We start from the raw sequence: 21065 nt of genomic DNA, 5'->3' as shown, positions 1-21065 counted from the left end.
AATCCTGTCATAGGGTATTTATTCTCTGAACAGTTACTGTCTGATAGCAAAATCTGTTTTAAAGACGAACCCATGGGGAACGTGGGAAGAAGCTAAGCAGTTGCCAAAAATTATTGATGATTCTTATTTTCATAACTTCTCTACCATCTTTAAAGCATTTTTCTTCAAACTGTTTAGAGAAAGGATGTTATTTAGTACAAATACTCATGTCTATGATATTAGAATTTTGTGGCTAGCAATCTTCTAGCTTCTCCTCATCTGTCTTCTATATATGGGACCTGCTTTTAGATTGGGCAGAGTTTTATTCTCTAAGAATAATAGGTATTCACCTCCATAATCTTTAAGCTGCTAAGGATTTATATTCTAGGAGGCTTAGGTAGGAGGAGAATCATCTAAAAACTGGCCTTAGGATATAGCTCTTGACATAGGCCTTATTAGGGATTACTTAGTTCATTAGGTTAGGGTTCCTTTAAAATCCCAGCTAGTGCTTCCAGTGACTGTTTCAAAAGGAAATGGCATTGTACTCCTCCTTGTTGGGAAATAATTGGCATTGACCATTAGTCCTGCTCTGTTGACCCCACAGGTCTTTTAACTTCAGCTTGTGCTCTGATCCCAGACCTGGCTCTTCCTGATTCTGGCTTGGCCCCATGATTTGGCCTCGGACTGGACATTGGTGAGCATTGCTCGCTAACCTGCCCTGCCTCTCCATTACCTACTCTACTTCTTGGAGTTCTCTTGGTATTTTCCTTGGTAATTTACTCAGCTTTCCTTGTGGTGGTGGACTGGGCCACTTAGTTACTTATCTATTCCATATCCTTCTCATTGATGGCCAAATTATTGATTATAGTACTACCTCCATCTGTAGGTTAGCTTTGAAAATGGTATCCACAGTTTCTTAGAGCCAACATCTTACTTCAGCCAGCCAGTTACTGTACTGTGAGTCATAACATCATTGGTTATAGCCTTCCTATGGTCATTTTAAGAGGGGGACACCCCAAAAGGGGTGTAGATCTAGCCAGTGGTAAAGGAGATTGCAGTTCCTTGGGTATCGACTCTTTACGGAAGAGAACCAGGACTCTTGTGATATTCAGAGCCCCATCACTTGCCAAATCTAACCTCTGCCCTGGGTGCCCTCTTAGCCTACCAGAGAAATTCAAGGGGACTCTTGGACATTTGACTAGGTTTCTTTCTTTAAATTTTTTTTAATGAACAAAAAAATCTATCATTCTCTCCCTTTCCTCCCCCCCCCCACCCTTACTGGAGGGGTAAAAAAAAACCTCACAAAATGCCTGTAACAAGATTCACATGGTCAAGCAAGACAGATTCCTATATTGGTATGAACTGACCAGGTTTCTTGTCCAGCTCTTATTCTTACTAATGTTCTTGCCTGTTGGTTTTCCTTCAGACTGTTCCACAAATTGCCTTAGTAAGTGGGTGGCTCCAAACGTGTATGTTAAGAAAAACAGCCCTTTGCATGAAGAGTTTGTGCTGAAACTTAAGAGAGCCTTTGGGAGTTCTCACAGGAGAGGGGCCCATGACTCCGTATTGGAATATGTTGGTTCATTCTGTTTTCTTTCTCAGGACCTGGAATAGAATCAAGCTGACTTGGCTTCCATAGAGCTGAGTGATCCTGTGAAGGATAAACTGGTCAGAGTTTGACACTACCTGAGTTAATATACTAGTGACACCAGGTCAAGGTTCAACTGAATTCTAGCATGAGGCCTGTCCACTGGGCTACCTTCCCCTTAAGACATTCCATGTCATTCACATCCTGGCCTGACCATGAGCCTATGCAACTTCTTCACCCTTATCAAAATGAATGAGGTCCCATCTGTGTCTGTGCTTTGGGTAGATAACCACTATTCTGAGTGCATAGCTGGCTTAGATTGGGGAAACGGGTTGGTCCCCTGGAATGGCCATTATTTCCCTGATGGATAGCCCAGTGGACAGGCCCCATCCTAGAATTCAGCTGAACCTTGATCTTACACATTTATGCTTTACCTTGTTAAGTTCTCATTCTTGTGTAAATAAATGTTTAAATGCATGAGGTCAGTGTTTCTTTATAGGTTGATATTCTTCCTGTGTCATTCCTAGTATTCTCTAGTTTAATGTATATATATGAGCTGTTTCTCCCATTCCCTGGTCCTGTTTTTACTTTAAAGTTCTTTGGATCAGATTTGTGACTCTATAGGCAAATTTATTTTTAATAGCTTTAGAGCCATTCTATTTCTGGCCAAGAAAGAGCTTGAGGCAGTGTGGCGCCATGGAATAAACATTGCATTTGGAGTCAGAGGATCCAGAGTTTGAATATTGACCCTACTACTTACTTCCTGTCTAACCTTGGACAACTCATGTAACCTCTTGGGTCTCTGGTTCCTCATTTGTAAAATGAGGGAGTTTTACTTTATAACTTTCAAAATACTTTCCAGCTCTAAATCTGTGACCCCGTGAATGATATCTTAAATTAGAAGTACCATTTCTATTCTCATGTCATCTTCTTAACCAGTTGTTTCACTCACAAATCTGCCTTTCTACTTTCATTTGGCAGCAGAGATAAAAACACCACCCATTCCCCTCTTCAGTTTCTTGCCCAGAACTTTACCATCTCTAGCAATGCTTTCTGGGTTCCCTTTGGCAGTATCATTTTTTCCCTCTATTCGAAATGGCTGCTGAGTTTATCAAGTCTCAAGAAGCTCTCTGTCATATTTTGGACGTGTGGGCTAGAAAAACAGGATAGGTCACTATTTTTTTCTTGGTTAATGTGAGGGTGCTTCAGTATCGATTTAGTCAAATTTCACCAGCCATCATTACTTTTGTTTCTTCTTTTCTTTGACTTGTAGTGATTGGTCTCTCTCCTAGTGGTGCCTTGAATTCTTTATCATCATTCCTTGGAGCATGGAAAAATACATTTCTTTCTCAGAGAGCCCATCTCTACTGTGAGAAGAACCATTGTTTTACCTGTGAAGATTGATTGATCCTTCTACCTTCTTACTTTCTGACGCAAGATGTATCTATGTTTTCAAAATCCTTTTTTCCTCTATTTTGTCTTTCATGTATTTCCATTTTTTCAAGGAACATTTCTCCCTGATAAGGGAGAGAGGAGGGAGTCATTCCCCTTTCCCTTTCATCTTTATAGTGTGAAGATTACCTGTATCTTATGCAGATCTGTCTCAGTAGGCATTGGCAAAAACATAGTGTACCCTTTGCAGCTCACTGAAAAATTCTCCTTGTCCTATACACCTGTTGGAACTAGAAGCTTTAGTTCTCTGTTGTTCTTACTACTCATTTTAAAATTGTTTTATTGATATCTTTTGTCTTTTCATCATAGTCATTTCTTAGCTTTCTATTTTATTTTATTTTTTTCCTTTGTTTTTATTTATTTAATATTTTTAGTTTCCAGCGTTGATTTCCACAAGATTTTGAATTACAAATTTTCTCCCCATTTCTACCCTCCCCCTCACTCCAAGATGGCATATATTCTGATTGCCCTGTTCCCCAGTCAGCCCTCTCTTTTGTCACCCCACTACCCCCCATCCCCTTTTCCCTTACTTTCTTTTAGGGCAAGATAGATTTCTGTGCCCCATTGCCTGTATATCTGTTTCCCAGTTTCATGCAAAAACACCTTTTTTTTTTTAACATCTGCTTTTAAAACTTTGAGTTCCAAATTCTCTCCCCTCTTCCCTCCCCACCCACTCTCCCTCCCTAAGAAGGCTAGCAATTCAACATAGGCCACACATGTATCATTATGTAAAACCCTTCCACAATACTCATGTTGTGAAAGACTGACTATACTTTGCTCCCTCCTATCCTGTCCTCCTTTGTTCAGTTTTCTCCCTTGACCCTGTCCCTTTCATCAGTCATTTCTGTGGGAGAAACAACCAAAATCTCATACCTTTCCAGATTCATTGTGCTTTTGGGATAAAAAAAGGCCGATTTAGTCCTGTCACTAGTTTGGTGGGCCTAATTCTTACAGTTAATTGCTATAGCAAACCTACTCTTTTTTTCAGATCTTTTCCCCATCCCAGGGCCTCTGTCTCTGGCAGCTCCTGAGCAAGGCTTTATCATTAGTGGGTTTTCCTTGCTTTTCCTGCTTGCTTTTCCAGATTGGTTTGCCAATATAATTTAGCAGTTTCTTGCCAAACACCCTAATGCAAATAATAGATGCTCTTAAGCAGTTTTATTTGTAAATTCAGTTTCTGGCTGCTTATCTCTTCCAGTTTCTAGCTGTTTCTTTCTCTTTCTGTCACTCATTGATGAATAGATTTAAGATACTACCCTACCTCATCTTGCTTCTTTGTTTTTTTGTTTTGTGGTTTTTTTTTTTTGAGGGGGGAAGGCAGGGCAATTGGAGTTAAGTGACTTGCCCAAGGTCTCACAGCTAGTAAATGTGTCAAGTGTCTGAGGCTAGATTTGAACTCAAGTCCTCCTGACTCCAGGACCAGTGCTCTACTCACTGTGCCGCCTAGCTGCTCCTTCTTGCTTCTTTGTTGTCATCATAAATAGGCATGGTTTGAGCCAATATGACTGCATTGTATACTGGTAGTCCCATGAAATGACCTTAGCCTTCCTTTACTGTCAGCTGGTAGTCAAAATATTGGTTGTTTTGGAATGCCTCCTCCCACTTTTTTTTCCCTCTTGATGGCAGAGATCCTCTCCTTAACATCCTCCTTCCCTTCTCCAATATAATATGACTGCACCACCATATTATATTTGGAGGCACAGATTCTGGTAAGGTGAATGTACTCTCTGACAGAGCCCACAGCACAGGCACATGGACATTTTTGAAAACCCACTTGTGACAAGGTTTCATCTACTCTTTAGCCTCTTTAACTGTGATCTCAAACTTTTTCAAAAAAGCAAGTGAAGAAGCCTGTGTAATTATTGTTGAGAACATTACTGTCTTTGACTAGTACTTCCTCTCATTGGTGCCTGACATACTTGAACTTTTGATGGCTATCATATACATGAATCTGGACCTCCAAGACATCTACAGCTTAGTTTATGGTCTTACAGTGAGAAGGAATAAATGGAAAACAGTTTTCTGAACAAAATATGAGTCCTTCCAAGTATATTTTATGTTAGACTGTAGCACTCTTAGTGTATCTTAGTGATTCTGTGCCTCTCATGGCATTCTTCTTTTTACTTTAATTATTTGTTGTTGCTTTATCCAAAACACCACACCATCACTTTTCATTTTTGGTGGTGGAGAAGCTAAGATGATACACAATCAAACTCAAATAGAAATCGGGGCCACTAGGCATTACATAAGGACCCCTGAAGGCTACAGACTTACATAGAAAACCACATATTAACATTATCTGTGGTCTTTTGTATTTGTTTATTTTGTTAAATATTCACCAATTACATTTTAATCTGGTTTCAGCCAGCCACTGTGTGTGTTTGATACCTCTGATGTAGGGTACCACAGTCACAACAGTCCAAGGATGGGCTGAATATACAAACCAGACTCCTGTAATTGCTAGTCGAGTGCTAGTAATTGCTAACCATGTTTGTGGCCTTAGTAGCCCATATCATGTCTTTGTCAAGGAATTTTTATCACAACCAAAATGGCCAAGATCTTCCTGCAGAATGTCTTACTTAATAGGTTTTTTAAGCTTGGTTATCTCAGACCAGATGGCCTAGTTTGTGTCATACTTTGGGAACCCTTTGCTTTATACTCTGAGTTTAAAAAAGCAAAAATAAAGCCAAACCAAATAGAGTACTTATGTTACTGTATCACCTGCCACCAGAATTGTTGAACATCTTTCTTCTCCACAGTCAGATTTTCCTATAGTCATAGTCATATATCATCTTTGTGATAATTACGGGTTTCATCTGGATGTTAACTAACCCTGCCATATTCAGCAGCAGCAGTCCAGTTCTACCTGCAAGGACCAAGCAGACAAACACTGAACCTGATGATATCACCTTTGTATTGAGGACCACATTTAGCTGTCAGTGTCCTACCTTTAATCAATGTGTCCTTTGTGAATGCTGGGGCATGTTTTATTGGGTTATTCCTTGTTAGTCAAGTTTTTTAAATCCCATGGTCTAGCCCCCCCCCCCCACCTCCCTTACAGCTTCCTTCCCTGTTTAAAATGCACCTATTTTTACTCTGCCTTGTGTGACACCCCTAACTTTCTATTAACCCTATAACCTATACCCCTGGAATTTGTCTAAGGGGAGGCCTTATCAATTATTTTTTGGATTGTGAAAGTCATGTTCCTAAAGAACCAAATGTTTCATTCTGTTCACATTCCACTGTTCTTGGCAGATTTTTTCCCCCAACATTGACCCTCTGAGCCTAAGCCTCCTTCCACTTAGAGATATTTCTAAGTGGGGAGATAGTGTCAGGGCCTGACAGATTCCCAAACCTTTTTAAATTCTAGCCAGTCTAGTGAATTGGACTTAAGAGAAAGCAGTTAGAGCCATCTTTGTTCAAGTAATTAACCTTGTTGACGATGGTCCTAATGCATTTTGTAATCTTATGCCAATACCACAGGTGTTCAGACTACCTTTTGTTTTGACCTCAATTCTAGTCTTTCCTTATTCTGGTTTGACCCTTAAATTTTAGTGAAAAATTCTTAACCTCAGATCTGTGAACCTTTTAAAAATTTTGATAAGTATATTTCAGTATAATTGGTTTCCTTGGTAATCCAAGTATATTTCAGTGTAATTGGTTTCCTTGGTAATCCTATGTATTTTATTTTACCCATTTAAAGACATTCTGAGAAAGAGTCCATAGGCTTCACACAAAAAAAGTTAAGAATTCCTGTGTTAGGTTGATGTCTGATTTAGTCTTGGACTAGACATTGGTGAGCATTTGTCATTAACATACCCTGTTCTTTCTTTACCAGACCCATTCCTTCTTGTTTCTCCCTAGTAGCTGACTTGGTTTTTCCTTTTTATTTTTATACCACTTCTGCCCTTTGGCTTAGTTACAGTACCTAATTACCTACCCCCCTCAGTCATCATCAGCAATCATCATGTCCTCTAGACAGTTTATCACCATAGCTTCTCAACCAGTGTCTATTTGTAGCACAACCATACTGTAACTCAGATGACTTGAGTCAGTGATATTAATATATTGATTTTGTTCTTTTTTGATTTGTTTTTTTAGGCAATGGCTATTATAAATGGCTTCCTTTATGTCTTTGGAGGAACAACTGGCTATGTTTACAGTACAGACCTACATCGGTTAGACCTGAATACCCGGGAATGGATACAGCTAAAACCAAACAACCTGTCTTGTGATCTGCCAGAAGAGAGGTAAAGTTCTAAGATACGCTTGGCATTTGCTGCTAAGATTTTACTTGTTTAAAATGTCAGTGCGTAGCTTGAAGAAAATTTAGCTGAATTTGGAATAGTAAACTGGTTAGTAGATCTTAGTTTAGACAGTAGTAGTCTTCTGATGTGGGAATGGTACATTTCCCTTAATGGGAGAATCTCTTTTGTTTCATCTGTCTTTGATATTTAAATTTTCAATATACTTGGGAATTTCTATGCTAGAAAAAAACCTGAAATCTTGAAGAAAAAGTTAGTAGTAGTAATAGTAACCAAATAAGTGGAATGTGGTTAGGACAGTTATCCTTAATTCCCTCAAATATTTTTCATTTCTCCATTCTTCAGATATTTACTAAGCACTTAGTTTATACAATATATGCTGCTGAGTACTGGGGGAGACACAAGAGTTTAAGTGCTTTGTAATAGTAGTCACCACATTATTCTACTTTTTAGATACTAGTGCTTGTTTTTTTCCTTCTTCCTTCCTGATACACTATCTTATAGTAATTGCTTGTTTTTAAGATTAAGCTCAGGTAAGCTGGAATGGATTTTTTCAATTGAATAACAAACTTTTCCTTCTCCTAGTTTCTCCTAAAGTGCCTTACTTAATCAAAATGGCACAGGGGAAGACTAAGGATCTTTCTCTTTGTTATATCTTATTTTTATTGCTACAGAACTATTTTGTCATATTGAGAAAGCAGTTATGAAATGATGTCTTACCGGTATCATATCCCTTGGGGAAGGGAGGGAAACTGGTTCCCTAGGAAACAACTTGATCTTCTTTTTGGATTAAGTATTAAAGTTCTTTCATATGTTTCCTTTGTATCAGAAACAGGTTTTGGGGTTTTTTTTTGTTTCTGTTTTTGCAGTAGATTTCTCACTTTCTAAATAAGTAATTTGACCTGATGGATGATCTATAATCTAAGTGTGTTTATTAAATTTGGACAAAAATACTTTTCTTCCAATTATATGTTTGATATTTTTAGGTATAGACATGAAATTGCACATGATGGGCAGAGGATATACATCTTGGGAGGTGGGACTTCCTGGACAGCTTATCCCTTAAATAAGGTAAAAAGGCTTTTTTAAACAGAAGGATATAAAGAAGAATATTTCAGACCAAAAGATGTAGCTTCAGTTACTGTGGTTTTTAGAGGGTCAGTCACTAACATGTGTTGAACATCCATTTTTTTTTTGCAGAGTACCCTTTAATAGTATTACATCAGACAGTCGTCTTCTACTATGCTTCTGAATATGCTTTATGAAATATATTTTCCTTAGAAAAGATGAGGAAAGTGACTTGAAGTGAAGATTTAGTCATTGAAAGCAGCTTCCAGTAAGTTTTTAGCAGAGTTGGAGTTTGAACTAGGATTTCCATGTTCTTGTATTCTTCCTAGGATCCGTGGTATAAAATCAGTTTTGGTACCTTCTGGGTTCTCTAGGATGCAAGTCATTTGGAGTAGTAATAGCTTCTGTAGAAAAAATTTACATGCCCCACTACTATGTATAACTGCAAATTCATGTTTCTAAAGGCCTTTGTGAATGCTACCTGAAAGATAGCCATATAGTAACACAAACTTTGATATTTTTTAAGAGCTTAACCATGATCTTTTAGTATTTAACCATGCATAGAAATATGATGTGATCTGAATATTATAACACTTTATTTTTGCCTTTTATTTGTTCCTTTATTTTTTTTTCTTTCATCTGTATCTCAGATTGTTTGTTGTTAGGAGTAAATGAAAATTAAACTTCTACATTGGGGTTTGTAAACTGATTCCTTAGGGGCTATTTGAAACTACTTTTCAGTGACCTCATTGCTGAGTGGAGATGATCAGTGTCCTGATATCACACAACTGAAGTATTTTTTCCATTGTTATAAGAGGAAAAAAATAGTTTTCTAATGGAGGATTATATAGGAAGGAATTCAGTCATGGTATGGTTTGGCTCAATCTATTTTCCTTGGAGGATGAAATCAGGAAGGCACAATCCAGTAGATTATGATGTTAGGAATTACTAGGGGTATGCAGTTTTTAGAGAACTGAGTCCAAATGGGTTTTTGTGTACAAGTCCTTATCTTTTGTTGATATATTTGTTATCCTTCTTCCACAGAGGGTTCTTAAGATTTGGAGTCTATTAGAGTCTGCCTTCTAATCCAGAGAAAATTTGGAAAATTATATCAATCCTATTGAGTATTGTGTTATTATACATCTTGCAGATGAATTGTGTTTTAAACTATTCAGTTTAATGACTGTCTTTGTTAAAGAGTGAGGACAGATTAGAGAGACGCAAGGCCCAGGAAAGCTTTTCAGCAGAATACATAGGGTTTATGCAGGCAGGCATTAAAATATGCCTTGTTGAACATCCAGAGTCACAAGTGATTTTCATTGTTTCCGCTAAGTGTGTTTTATCCCTTGTGTGTTTCCTTTTCCCAAGATCCACGCTTACAACCTTGAAACAAACACATGGGAGGAAATTGCAACAAGACCCCATGAAAAAATAGGTAAATCATAAATGCTGATTCTCCATCCTTGAGTTAATGTAATTTCCTCTTTTGAATGCTTTTGAGGGGGGAAATGATTTAATTGATATTTGTGGTCCTGAAGTAGAGATGCTTGATATTTTAATTTGGATTGATGTTTGACAGTAGTTACAGTCTAGAGTCAGATGGAAATTGTTTCCATCATCATCCACCGTATAGAGATATGCTTTTAACAAGAATTGTTGAATTTCATGACCAAAATGGAGGAGCAGAGTTGAGAAAATTTATATTTAAAAACCTCCTAGTGGATAGACAATTAGATTTGGAGTTGGAGAACTTGGGTTTAAATCCCAACATTGCTTCTTGCCACCTTTGTAACTGTGGGCAAGTCATTCACTTATCTAGGCCTTCATTTCTTCATCTCTAAAATGAGGGCATTGCAGTATTTGATTACCACATTTTCTTTCAGCCCAGAACTGATCCTCTATGGGTAAAGAACCTTGGGAGCCCCCAAAGGATAGGAATATCTGCTCTGTTCCCTCCCTACCTCTTTATCACACCAGAGTTGTGCTGGTTATTGTGTATTCTTTACGATCTCTTCTCATTCTCATAAAACCAAGGTTATTCTACTTTTCCTAATGTAATAAAGGGATTAATTTGCGTGTCTGAGCAATTTATAGTATGTCCTTTGCTATGTCATATTAGCATTATGCTTTGTGTGAATAATACAGCTCTTGTATGTGTTTGTTTGGCAGGTTTCCCTGCAGCCAGAAGATGTCACAGTTGTGTACAAATAAAAAATGGTAAGGACATTAAACTTAATACAGCTTCTGGCTCTGCTCAATGAGTGAGTGACTAATTGAAAATAGGAGAGTACAACAGACAACAGTAGTGTGCAGGAGTGAAGGAGTCTGTTCTCTGGTACCAGATAGAACTGGTAGCTTCAAAAGATACTGTGTCACTCAGGAAGTAGGAGGTATTATTTTTCTAAGTTCTTTATCTAAGTTTTATAAATAACCTTTCCTTGGAAGATTCTATTTCATTTGCCCCACAATCCCCTTTAAAGTGATTAACAATGTGATAGCCTGTTAGTCATAGAAAAGCAGAACTGAGAAGAGCACTATCCACCGAGGAACTGTTTTTGGTGTTGGAGAGCCCTTCATAAGTTGCTTCTGCTTTTGGGGTAAGATTTATAAAGTTCAGTTTGAAACAATGGTAGTTTAAAAAGAAAAACAAAACACCTCAAAACAGGAAGATGGACAAACTCTTAACGTCTTATTTCTGTCCTAATTAGGACTGAAGTCAAACCATTATATTAAAGTTTTTCTTGAACTCAGACTAAAAAAGTAGATTATAAAAAAAAAACAAACCAAACAACTTTCTTAAGGGTGACCTAAATTATATCATCATCATTATTATCAAATTATAACTGAGTGAACTATTTTGACTTCATTAATGGTGAACCTTAGATAGGTTCTTCTTGGGATTCAGAAATTTTCTGTTCTTTATCTTACAGAGATGCTGCAAAGGTGATTACGCCTTCAGGTTCTAGCTCAAATTCCTAAATTGTTGTACAGAACTCGAATGTCTACATATCCTTAATACATTTTTAATTTAGTTACAAGTTTTTAACTAAAACACCTTTTCATTTTGATAGGCTTTTGTTCCTACCCTTGATCACGGGAACTGGTTAGTTTATTGTCTCAACACACTTAGAAAAGTTAGAACGTAGTGATACTGAGTATCCCAAGTGAGTTGAGGCTTCTCTCTGATCCTTGTCCGACCCTTTTCTCTCTGGCTGCAGGAAAGCCAGGTATCGTCTCTTTGTGACCAAAAGCCAAGTAAGGAAGCAGTTATGCTTTCCCCTGTGAGAATGCTCCTACTCACTTATAGTGTAGATTAGAGAATCTGTAGGGATATTAGGATATTTTTAAAAGACCGCATAATACCTAGTCTTCCCCATTTTGCTTTCCTATTACCAGTTATTCCATCAACTCCCTTCCTTCATCGTGGAGCCTCGTACCACACAACTGGTGTCTTCAGGTGGCATGAAAATAAAACCTACCTTAGCAAGTCTTGTAATCTACCATAAAGATTGACTCACATAATCTGCTCCTTATTTCTGTCCTTTATAGATGTATTTGTTTGTGGTGGTTATAATGGAGAAGTGATTTTGGGAGATGTCTGGAAATTGAATCTGCAAACTTTCCAGTGGGTAAAGCTTCCAGCTGTTATGCCTGAGCCAGTTTATTTCCACTGTGCAGCTGTTACGCCAGTGAGTTTTTATTTTATTATGTGCGTGGGAGTGGATGGTAAAGTAATTTCTGTTTGTAGATATTTGGCAAAGAAGTTCTAATATAAGCAGTTTAAGCACTTTTATATATAAGACTGTGCTTTGAAGCTTGCCTCCAAGGTTTGCTAATATCCTGAGTTTAGGAGAGAGACAAAACCCTTAATATAAGACCCATACATACAAAACACCACACTGTGTTTTACCCAGTGATCCATTACTGGGTTCACATCCTGCCTCTGAAAAATGAGGAATTGGACTAGATGATGGTTTGTAAGGTCTCTTCTTGCTCCAAGTCTATAATCCTCCTGAATGTCAGCCTTGTAAGAGATATACTCTAAATACCCATAGCTTTCTTTATTAATGGGCATCAGCCACACCTTTTTTGATACCTGTATTTGTTCATATCTTACTTGGTAGATAATCTCATTTTGGTTCCACTTGCTTCATAAAAATCTTTTCCAAGAAAGAGTCTTCACTAGATCTTCAATAGGCTTTCTTCCTCATTTAATTTGTACTTTTCTGTTTGCCCTATTTGTTTACAGGCTGGTTGCATGTACATTCATGGAGGAGTGGTGAACATCCATGAAAATAAACGGACTGGGTCATTATTTAAGATGTGGCTGGTGGTACCCAGCCTTCTGGAACTGTCATGGGAGAAACTGCTTGGGGCCTTCCCTCACTTAGCAAATCTCTCCCGAACACAACTTCTGCACCTTGGACTCACACAGGGACTCATTGAGCGGTTGAAATGAGGGTTTCTGGACTGTTCATTCATCATGGAAATATTAATTTAAAGAGACTTCTTTCTCTATTTATGGGCAGTGTGGAGTGTGCTACCAAGAGGATTGAGTACCCTGATCAAGGCCTTACTCAGAAAATACATCAGATGCCTTTCTGTAAATTTGTTTTTAAGTTTATGGAAATGTGTGAATATCCTCTTATGCTGCCTCTCCCTCCCCCCTTTCCCTAAAATCACTCTTTCTTTATGGGAAAATGAGGGGGAGATGGAGTTAGCTTTCTGAAAATCTCTTTAAGATATCATGAATCAAGATAAAAATATAGACTACTTTTTCAGGAAAGTTGTGAACATATAGTCAGCAGCTTTTGGCTAGTGCTCTTGTACTTTAAAACACCACCGTCAAATCCCAATAGTTCAGGAAACATGGGAAGGGTGCCTGTTGAGAGCCTTGCTGGTTTTCCTTAATGCCACATATTTTAATATATTATTTCTAAAGAGGTATTTAATTGAGTAGATCTTCCTAACTGCAGCAATCTTTGACATCTTACTCTATGGACAGCCCAAATGCATACTTTGGCTTTGGATGGAAGGGTAACACAACTAGTTTGTTAATCTGTTTATCCCTTTGGGGTAGGGAAATGCTGGCTTATCTAAAATTTGTATGTACATTATGGGTATGCTCTATATCATTGTTCTTGAAGACCAGAACACCAAGAACATTCCTGATAAAAAGGGACTATGGGCCAAACAAAACCAGAATGACTTAAAAACACTGGCATTCCTTCTCAGTGTTTTTTCTTCTAAGTGTCTCCTCTCTTTCACCTCATGGTGAAATGTAAGTCTAAACAAACTGCTTAAAAGTCGTGTAATATGGGCGACTAAGTAGGTCATGAGGTTCTGGGGTCACGTAGTTCAAAGTGTACAAGGGTGACCTGAAGCTATTTCCTTTTTGGAAACTTCAGACTTGGTCTCTAATCTGAAACATGAGCTTTGGCCTTCTTTCATTTAAAGCATCTTTCAGTCCTCAGAATTGGTGCCATTTGCTCTTAGTAAGTAACCTGCTGCTTTTTAGGCTCTGGACCACAAGCCTCTTATTTTCTCAGGCATTGGGATTTTCCCTTTAGAAAGCCAACTGGCGCTTGGTTGTTCCTTTAAATAACTGCTTTTCTTCCTGTTCTTCCGTGCATTGTACTCTGAGTCATATGATCCTAGTTGCTAGAAAAAGCCAAAATCAGTATGTTATCCATTCTGGGAAACCAAGTGTCATTTAAAAACCATCATGGGGGAAGAATGCAATTGAATGTCATTTTCATTTTTATGTGGAGTTTTCAGTCTTGTTCTTTTTAAATTTGGGAAAGTGACTTGAATTTCTAATTTGCTTTTTCTCTAGTCGTTTAGATAATAATTAGATAGATCATAGGCAGACAAGTGGACACACATAGTAAAGGTGCTTAAGAAATACAGGAAATGCAGACCTGGGTGTTCCAACTGGGTCTAGTGTAGATTTGGAACATGTTTTTCCATTTAAGTGCCTTTTTTTTCAGCTAACTCTTAATGATAATTTTATCTTTCCTTCACTTTAAGAACTGCTTGAGGATGTATATGTTTTAAAATAGTCTCTGAATTAAAAGCATCCAGTATCTAGGAAAAGGAGGGTAGAGCTGTGTGGAGTATAGAACTGTCTACCGTTCGACCCATCTTCCAAGCCTTTTCATAACATCCCATCTGTGTGGCATGAAGACTTACAGGTTTTTTTATTCTGTAATAGCTTGGGATAACTGTTCGGTCTTGGGAAATTTTGGTTTGCTCCTCTTTTGATATGGGGTACCCAAGAAAAGAGGCAACCATATGGTAAGTCGTGCCCTTTTCTGTCCTTTAGTATTAATAGTTTGCCTTTTATAGTTTATTGTTCTAGTTGCTTCATTAAGAGAACTATTTCCCTGTCATGGCTAGTCTAGATAAGCCCATTTTTAGTTCAGAGGAAACAGCTCTGTGGCAGGCTGCCAGCCCCAGCTAAGAGTATTTGGCAGGAGTATCAGGTGTCAGGTGGGGTGGGTGGGAAGGCATTTCTATTAAGGCCAAAGAATCCTTTAGCTTCCAGCCTTTTGATTCTGTAGCAGTAACTGACAGCTGCTCTGAAAGCTGGACAGAGGGCTCTGGTTCCATTTGGACTTGTTCTCCTCTGTAAGCCTTCTGTTAGCAGACCCTTGGGAAGTACCAGAAACAGAAGAAGAGCAGCACTCACTCTGGCTTTGCCTCATAGGAGGCTTGTTGACCACAGCAGTCAGTATACCTGGCTTCCTTGTAAAAAGGATCCCCTCCACCCTGTTCTAATTGACAGTAGTGAAAGAATGTGTGTAACTAGATCTCCAAATGCTGCATAGTTAAACACACACAATTCTTCCTGAATGATAACTCACATTTATCTAATGCTTTAAGATACACAAAATGCTTTCTTCACTGTGAAAGGATTTTAAGTATTATTATCCCTATGTAAAGATGAAATAGGCTGAGTTGAAGTGACTGGCTAATAAATAGTCCCATAGCTACTAAAGGATTGGAGCCACAAATTAAGCACATCTTTCCTGACTCCATGTCAGAAAACTCTACTGTGCCATCTGTGTTTTGTTGTTGAGTTGTTTTTCAGTCCTGTCTTAACTCATCATGACCTGACTTAGGGTTTTCTTGGTGAAGACACTGGAGAGGTTTGCTGTTTCCTTCTCCACAGCATTTTACAGATGAGGAAACTGAGGCAACCAGGGTGATTGCCCAAGGTCACACAGCTACAAAGTGTCTGAGGCCAGATTTGAACTCAGGTCCTCCTGACTCCAGGCCTGGTGCTCCATTCACTGCGGCCTTGTGTGTGGTATATATTTAAGTGATCTTGTTGGAATTAAGAGTTTGGAAAGAATTTGATTCTATTACTAGCAAAATGATTTCACCTTGATTCTAGTGCCTATTGCATGGAAGCATATGCCTGCTTCTTTGCCTCTTTCAGACATCCTTAACCATCTCTTATTTGCCATCTACGAATTTAAGTGCAATAATACATAAATTTATATACATATAACATGTGCTTATAAATACATACGCACATATAGACAGGTCATGTGTGTATATATGATTCTTTCATACTTCAAAAGATCTGTGATTTCATCATTGTTGAGTACCATCTCCTTTTGCTACAGATAAAACTCTCTGTCTTCATGGATTTCTAAGGCCATAAAAATTCACCCAGTGGCCTCTTTTTTGGTGATGAGGTTCTCCAAACTTAGCCGGGTTGATCTTTAAGTGACAGTCTGTGATTCCCCAAAAAGCCTTTTTACCTTGGTATAGATAGGCCTAAGGCTCTGTGCTGCTATGAGGCATCGGAGAAAGACTCGGGCATAGGTTATCAATATGTATAAATATGTGAAGAATATGACAGATTTACATGAATGGCTTTGGGAGGTCAGTCCATTGTTTTATAATTTTAACACATATATTCACTCAGAATTTTAGCTGTACAGCTTGGTTTAGGCCAATTTTTGGCAAACCCGGAATTTTCAAGTCTGATTTTAGAATTGGGGGGCTGGGGGGTGGTGGTGGTGGTGTGGGTGTTGACTTCAGGTTTTAGGGACTTAGTTTTTGGTGGCATGTGATAGTTGGAATGTCTTTAAAATTCCTTTGTGTCACCTACTATTTGCACATCTCCTAGCAGTAAAATAATGACATATATTTACAGAATGCTTTAAAATTATTTCTCATTTGGAAATCAGTCTTCTCTTCCTAGGAACAAAGGATTTATCTATCATTGGAGAAATCTGAAATTTACTTCTTAATGCCATTCTTCCCAAAGTATGCTCAAAGTAGTTTATCTGTGAATAGCAAGATGACTCTTCTAATGAAGTATTTTCTAAATCCTTTAAACATTATAAGCCTGTATGAGACTGGAAATGAAACATTTAATCATTCTTTATAAGGCCAAAGTGAAACCTTTTTCTTTGGGAGGTCAATTTTTCCAGTGACTTAAAACTGAAAATATGTATTAAATAATTTGCATTGATAATATAACTAGGAAAAAAAAAGAAAGTAGGAAAGTGTCCTTGGTTACTGTGTACTCGGGATGGAGCTCTCTCAAGCCCAGGAAATGTCAACAGTGTCTATTTGGAAGGCAAGGCTAATGGTAATGGGGGTGGGATAGAGTGGGAGCAGGAGGAAATGCTAAATCCATTTCTAATCAATACTTTAGGGCTCAGTAGTTAATTGTAGGGGAAGAATGAGCAGAAGTGTCTGTGTTCCATTGGACAAACAGTTGTGAATAAGCAGACTGCTTGTAATTGCTAAGTCAGCCTCTCTAGTGTGACCTGCTGTAGCCCTTTCTTGGTTCTCTTTCAAACGGAGTTATTCACTCTGTCTTCATTTTGGTTTTCTGCCCACCTCTGTAACTTCAGGAACTCTTTATCCTCATGTTGCACAGATAGGAAGAGATTTAAGAGGGTCTTTCAGACACATACCTACTCTGTTGTAGATGTTCTTTCTCCCCTGTAACCACCAAAGAATTCCCAGCGCCTAAGGAAAAGGAGGTTGGTGCAAAGGAAAACACTATTTAACAGGTAAGGCATTTCTTTGAATTTTTGCAACTACTCATGTCACCACTAAGGTTGGAGCCCCCATTTACTCTTTTGAACATTTTATTTATTTGGCTGCACAGTTCTGCAAACGGGTTAGAGGAAATTCTTCTCAAGGAGCATTATTAACCACAGTTCTTCACAATGGGCTTGTTTTACCATGTTCACAGAAGCTAGAGTTCTATAGCTTATTGAATTAAAAGCTACTCCCTATCAGCATCCTGAATTAATGCAAAAGGCCCTCTTTTCATCTTAACAATTCTGGTATTGAATATTTTTTGCTGGGGTAAGGAGATAAAGGTTTGAATTCCTGGGACCATGAACTCTAGAAGCCAAACTCCTGGCCAGGTTATCTTGTCTGACTTCCTCAGATATTCAGGAGGGGCAGGGGCCTCTGAGCTGGACAAGTTGTGGATTGGAATCTCAATGCTGAAATGTCATGCTTAAGATAAGAAGATGGCTCCCTCAGTTGTCTGACAATTAGAATAAAACTAACTAGTTTTTTGAGGTCTGTAGTTCCAAAAAATACTCATGGCTCTTTTTTTAAAGTCACGAGCTTAGACCCTTTGTAGTCAGGGCAGGATGTAAACCCAGAGATATTCAGAGTTCATAGCAATGTCTGTCTGGCACCACTTGGCCATTTGAAGTGATTGGCATCCTGTCCAGCTGTCCACTTAATATACAAAGGAAGGCACAAAAGAGCATTTTAACATCCATTACTGCAATATGTGGGAGTGCTGGTAAATAACTGTGAAAATATATACCAGGAGACACTAGCCAAGAAACTTTGTGATGCAGGTTCTGAAGAATGAACCAAGGCTTAGCGCTTCACCAGAAGTATAGTATGCTTGGGGCGGTACACTGTTGCCTTGCGGCTGTATGGTGCAGCTGTTAGACTGCTCCAGATGGCATTTTGTAGTCTGGTGTGTGTGAAATAGAATTAGAACAGTTTTCCCATCCTGCCTGGCTTTCTCTGTGCAGTAGGGAACATAGGGGCATTTCCCTAGCATATCCACTGTGTATTCATGTACCTTGTCAATGTTTTGCTGTTTGTTTTCTAAAGAGATCTACTCAATAAACCTGTTCAAAATCCAGTTGCTTAATGGCCAGCCTAGTCTCCTTAGAGAAGTTACGTAAGCAGCCTGGTGGGTTGGGGGCCAAATAATTTAGGATTCCATACCTTACCAATAAACTTCTCCCCTCCAAAAGTTGGTAAAGTTTAGACCATTCCAGTTCTAGCATTTCAGCTGGTATCTTGTGAAATAAAAACTAAACTGGTGGACATAATTTAAAGAATATTGGGATCAGAAACATAAACTAGACCTGGGAGAGAGGCACTGTGGTCGAGGGGAAAGGGGACTGGACATAGATAAGAGATTCTTGTTTGTGAGTTCTGCTGCTAAGATGAGCTGTGTGACCCAGGACAAACAGCTTAATGGTGAAGCCTCAGTTTCCTCGTTTATCAAATGGGGATTGGATAGTGCGCAACTCACAGGATGGAATAATGTATATAAAGTACCCTATAAAGTTGGCTGTCGTTATTAATCTATTTTAGGTCTGACCCTGCCACTAACTGTGTGACCTTGAAGGAAATCACACCTTCTTTCAGCCTCAGTTGCCACATATGTAGGAGGAGGTGAGTTGAATTAGATGCTAAGAGTTTTAGAGGAGTCAGGAACCTGATTTTAATACCACCCCAGGCCATTGCCAGAATGCAAAATGCGCTTAACCAGATGATGGGCGTAGATAGATTTGCAAAGCAAGAGACCAAGGGTCTGTGGAAATTTTTTTTTTTTAAGCCAGAAGCAACTATTGAAGTAGTGACTTGGCCATTCAGTCTTCTCTATTCTGTAGCTTATTGGCCTGTCAGCTAAGGGCAAGAACCTTAAGATCACAATTAAGTACAAACAAAAGAACTGTGAGAAGGCTGCCCATGGTCCCCACGTTTCAGTTATGTTACCTGGTTGTATGGTAAATGACACTACTTTCTCAGTAGAAACATGGAGGCTTAAGCATCCACTCTTATCCAGGTCTGATGTAGAGAAGTATTAGTTCTTCCTGGGGAACAGCACTTGGTACAGGTTGATTTGCTTCTCACTGTACAGTCCATGGTCAGAGTACACAACTCAGCTTTGTTCGTATTTATAGGGATCTTGATATAAAACTAAGCACTACCCTCAAAGGTATGGCTGTATTTTCTTCAAGGCCTTGTCTGTCCCTGGCCAGATTACACTCACAGGAATCCAAGTCAGATTCCTTTGTTATGATGCAGCCTGACATAACTCTGTGATTTTTTTTTTTTGGAGGGGGAAGGCAGGGCAATTGGGGTTAAGTGACTTGCCCACGGTCACACAGCTAGTAAGTGTGTCAGGTGTCTGAGGCTGAATTTGAACTCAGGTCCTCCTGACTACAGGGCCGGTGTTCTACTAACTCTGTGATTATTAACATGAAGTTTCCCTGTAAAGGGGCAGGAAGTCAGAGTATATTGACTACTTATTCCTTTTGATAGATTTCCCATTGAAGAACCTCTCTCCCCCATCTTAATACTCAAGCTTTTATTCTGATATGGAAAGCAGTCCTAATGTTTCCAATTGCCTTTTGTCTACCTAGAAGCAGCTTTAATTATTTTTTTCCTTCAATTTGTCTTCCTTTCTCCTTTCAGCTTTTATTAACAGGCTAATCCCAAATATTTGCTAATGAATTCCTAGCATGGTTCCCTCCTACCTTGTCACAAAGAGAAAAAAAGTCCAGGCCTAGAAACTTTAATGAGCTAGTCCAGCTGTCCTAGCCTGCACCTTTAACCTGGTCTACCTCTAATACTCCTATACCTCATCCAGCTGATCCTTAATCTTAAGGTTCTCTATGATCATGAAAGGGAATAAATGTGATAGCGTACAGTGCAGGTACTAATAAGACATGGCACCAGAGGACACACCCTCCACCAGAATTGTTGTTTCTGGGTGCTGGAAAGAAGACTAATATTTATACATAGCTCATCCCACCCTTAATCTGCCCAAGGTAATCTGGAACCATCAAAATAGTGCTGCCTCAAAAGTTTTTTGGTCAGGGCCATATAATAACTAGGCTTTTGATACCCTTGGCAAAGTTCTGCTTTCCATAAGCAGATCCACATGTTTTAGACTTAATTGTGTTCATCCCTGTAGAACACACTAAACACTGCCTCCAAGGACATCTTCCTTTTTCCTCCATTTGGTTTTCTTGGTCAGTGCAAACCCCCTTTATCTTATCCTAACATTAATTACTTACATCTCTCTGAATAGAGAAATCATTTCCATCAGATTCAGCAGTGAAAAAGCAGCTTCATAAGCAACTTTATAGATTGCTCAATTTTGCGATAATAGAGTCCTGTGGAAATCAATCTTTTTTTGAAGTAGCATCCTCATCTTGTAAGACTAGCAAATGAATTAGCAGTAGTGGTAATAAGGAGATAAGCAGTCTTGTCCTTTTCCCCCCGCTCACAGCATGAGAGTTTATGATGTGTGTAAGAGCCAGGAATTCAGTGTAAATGATCTCCTCCTCCTCCTCCTATCTAGAGAGAATTACTGTACCCCCTCTACTGTTTTATCTCCTTAAAACAAAGATGTAAAAGCTGTTGGCTTTCCCAGGATTGAGGTCAGAGTGGTCTCATCCCTCTTC

General features: G+C 38.7%; 1 protein-coding gene across 3 annotated transcripts in view; it reads left to right on the top strand.

The window, feature by feature from the left end:
- Positions 1-12960, top strand: part of KLHDC10 (kelch domain containing 10) — a 53580-nt gene extending 40620 nt beyond the window's left edge. For all 3 annotated transcript variants that reach the window (XM_036759371.1, XM_036759370.1, XM_036759369.1), the window contains 6 exons: positions 7121-7269; positions 8271-8355; positions 9721-9787; positions 10522-10569; positions 11902-12041; positions 12602-12960. In XM_036759371.1, coding sequence (XP_036615266.1) covers positions 7121-7269; positions 8271-8355; positions 9721-9787; positions 10522-10569; positions 11902-12041; positions 12602-12811 — 699 coding nt within the window. In that variant the 3' untranslated portion in view covers positions 12812-12960. The remainder of the gene's footprint in view (positions 1-7120; positions 7270-8270; positions 8356-9720; positions 9788-10521; positions 10570-11901; positions 12042-12601) is intronic.
- The last annotated feature ends 8105 nt before the right edge of the window (positions 12961-21065 follow it).

This window comes from Trichosurus vulpecula, chromosome 5 (genome assembly GCF_011100635.1).
Source record: "Trichosurus vulpecula isolate mTriVul1 chromosome 5, mTriVul1.pri, whole genome shotgun sequence".
Lineage (NCBI taxonomy): Eukaryota > Metazoa > Chordata > Mammalia > Diprotodontia > Phalangeridae > Trichosurus > Trichosurus vulpecula.
The sequence above is the reverse complement of the archived record's forward strand: the minus strand, read 5'-3'. Positions and strand labels throughout refer to the sequence as shown.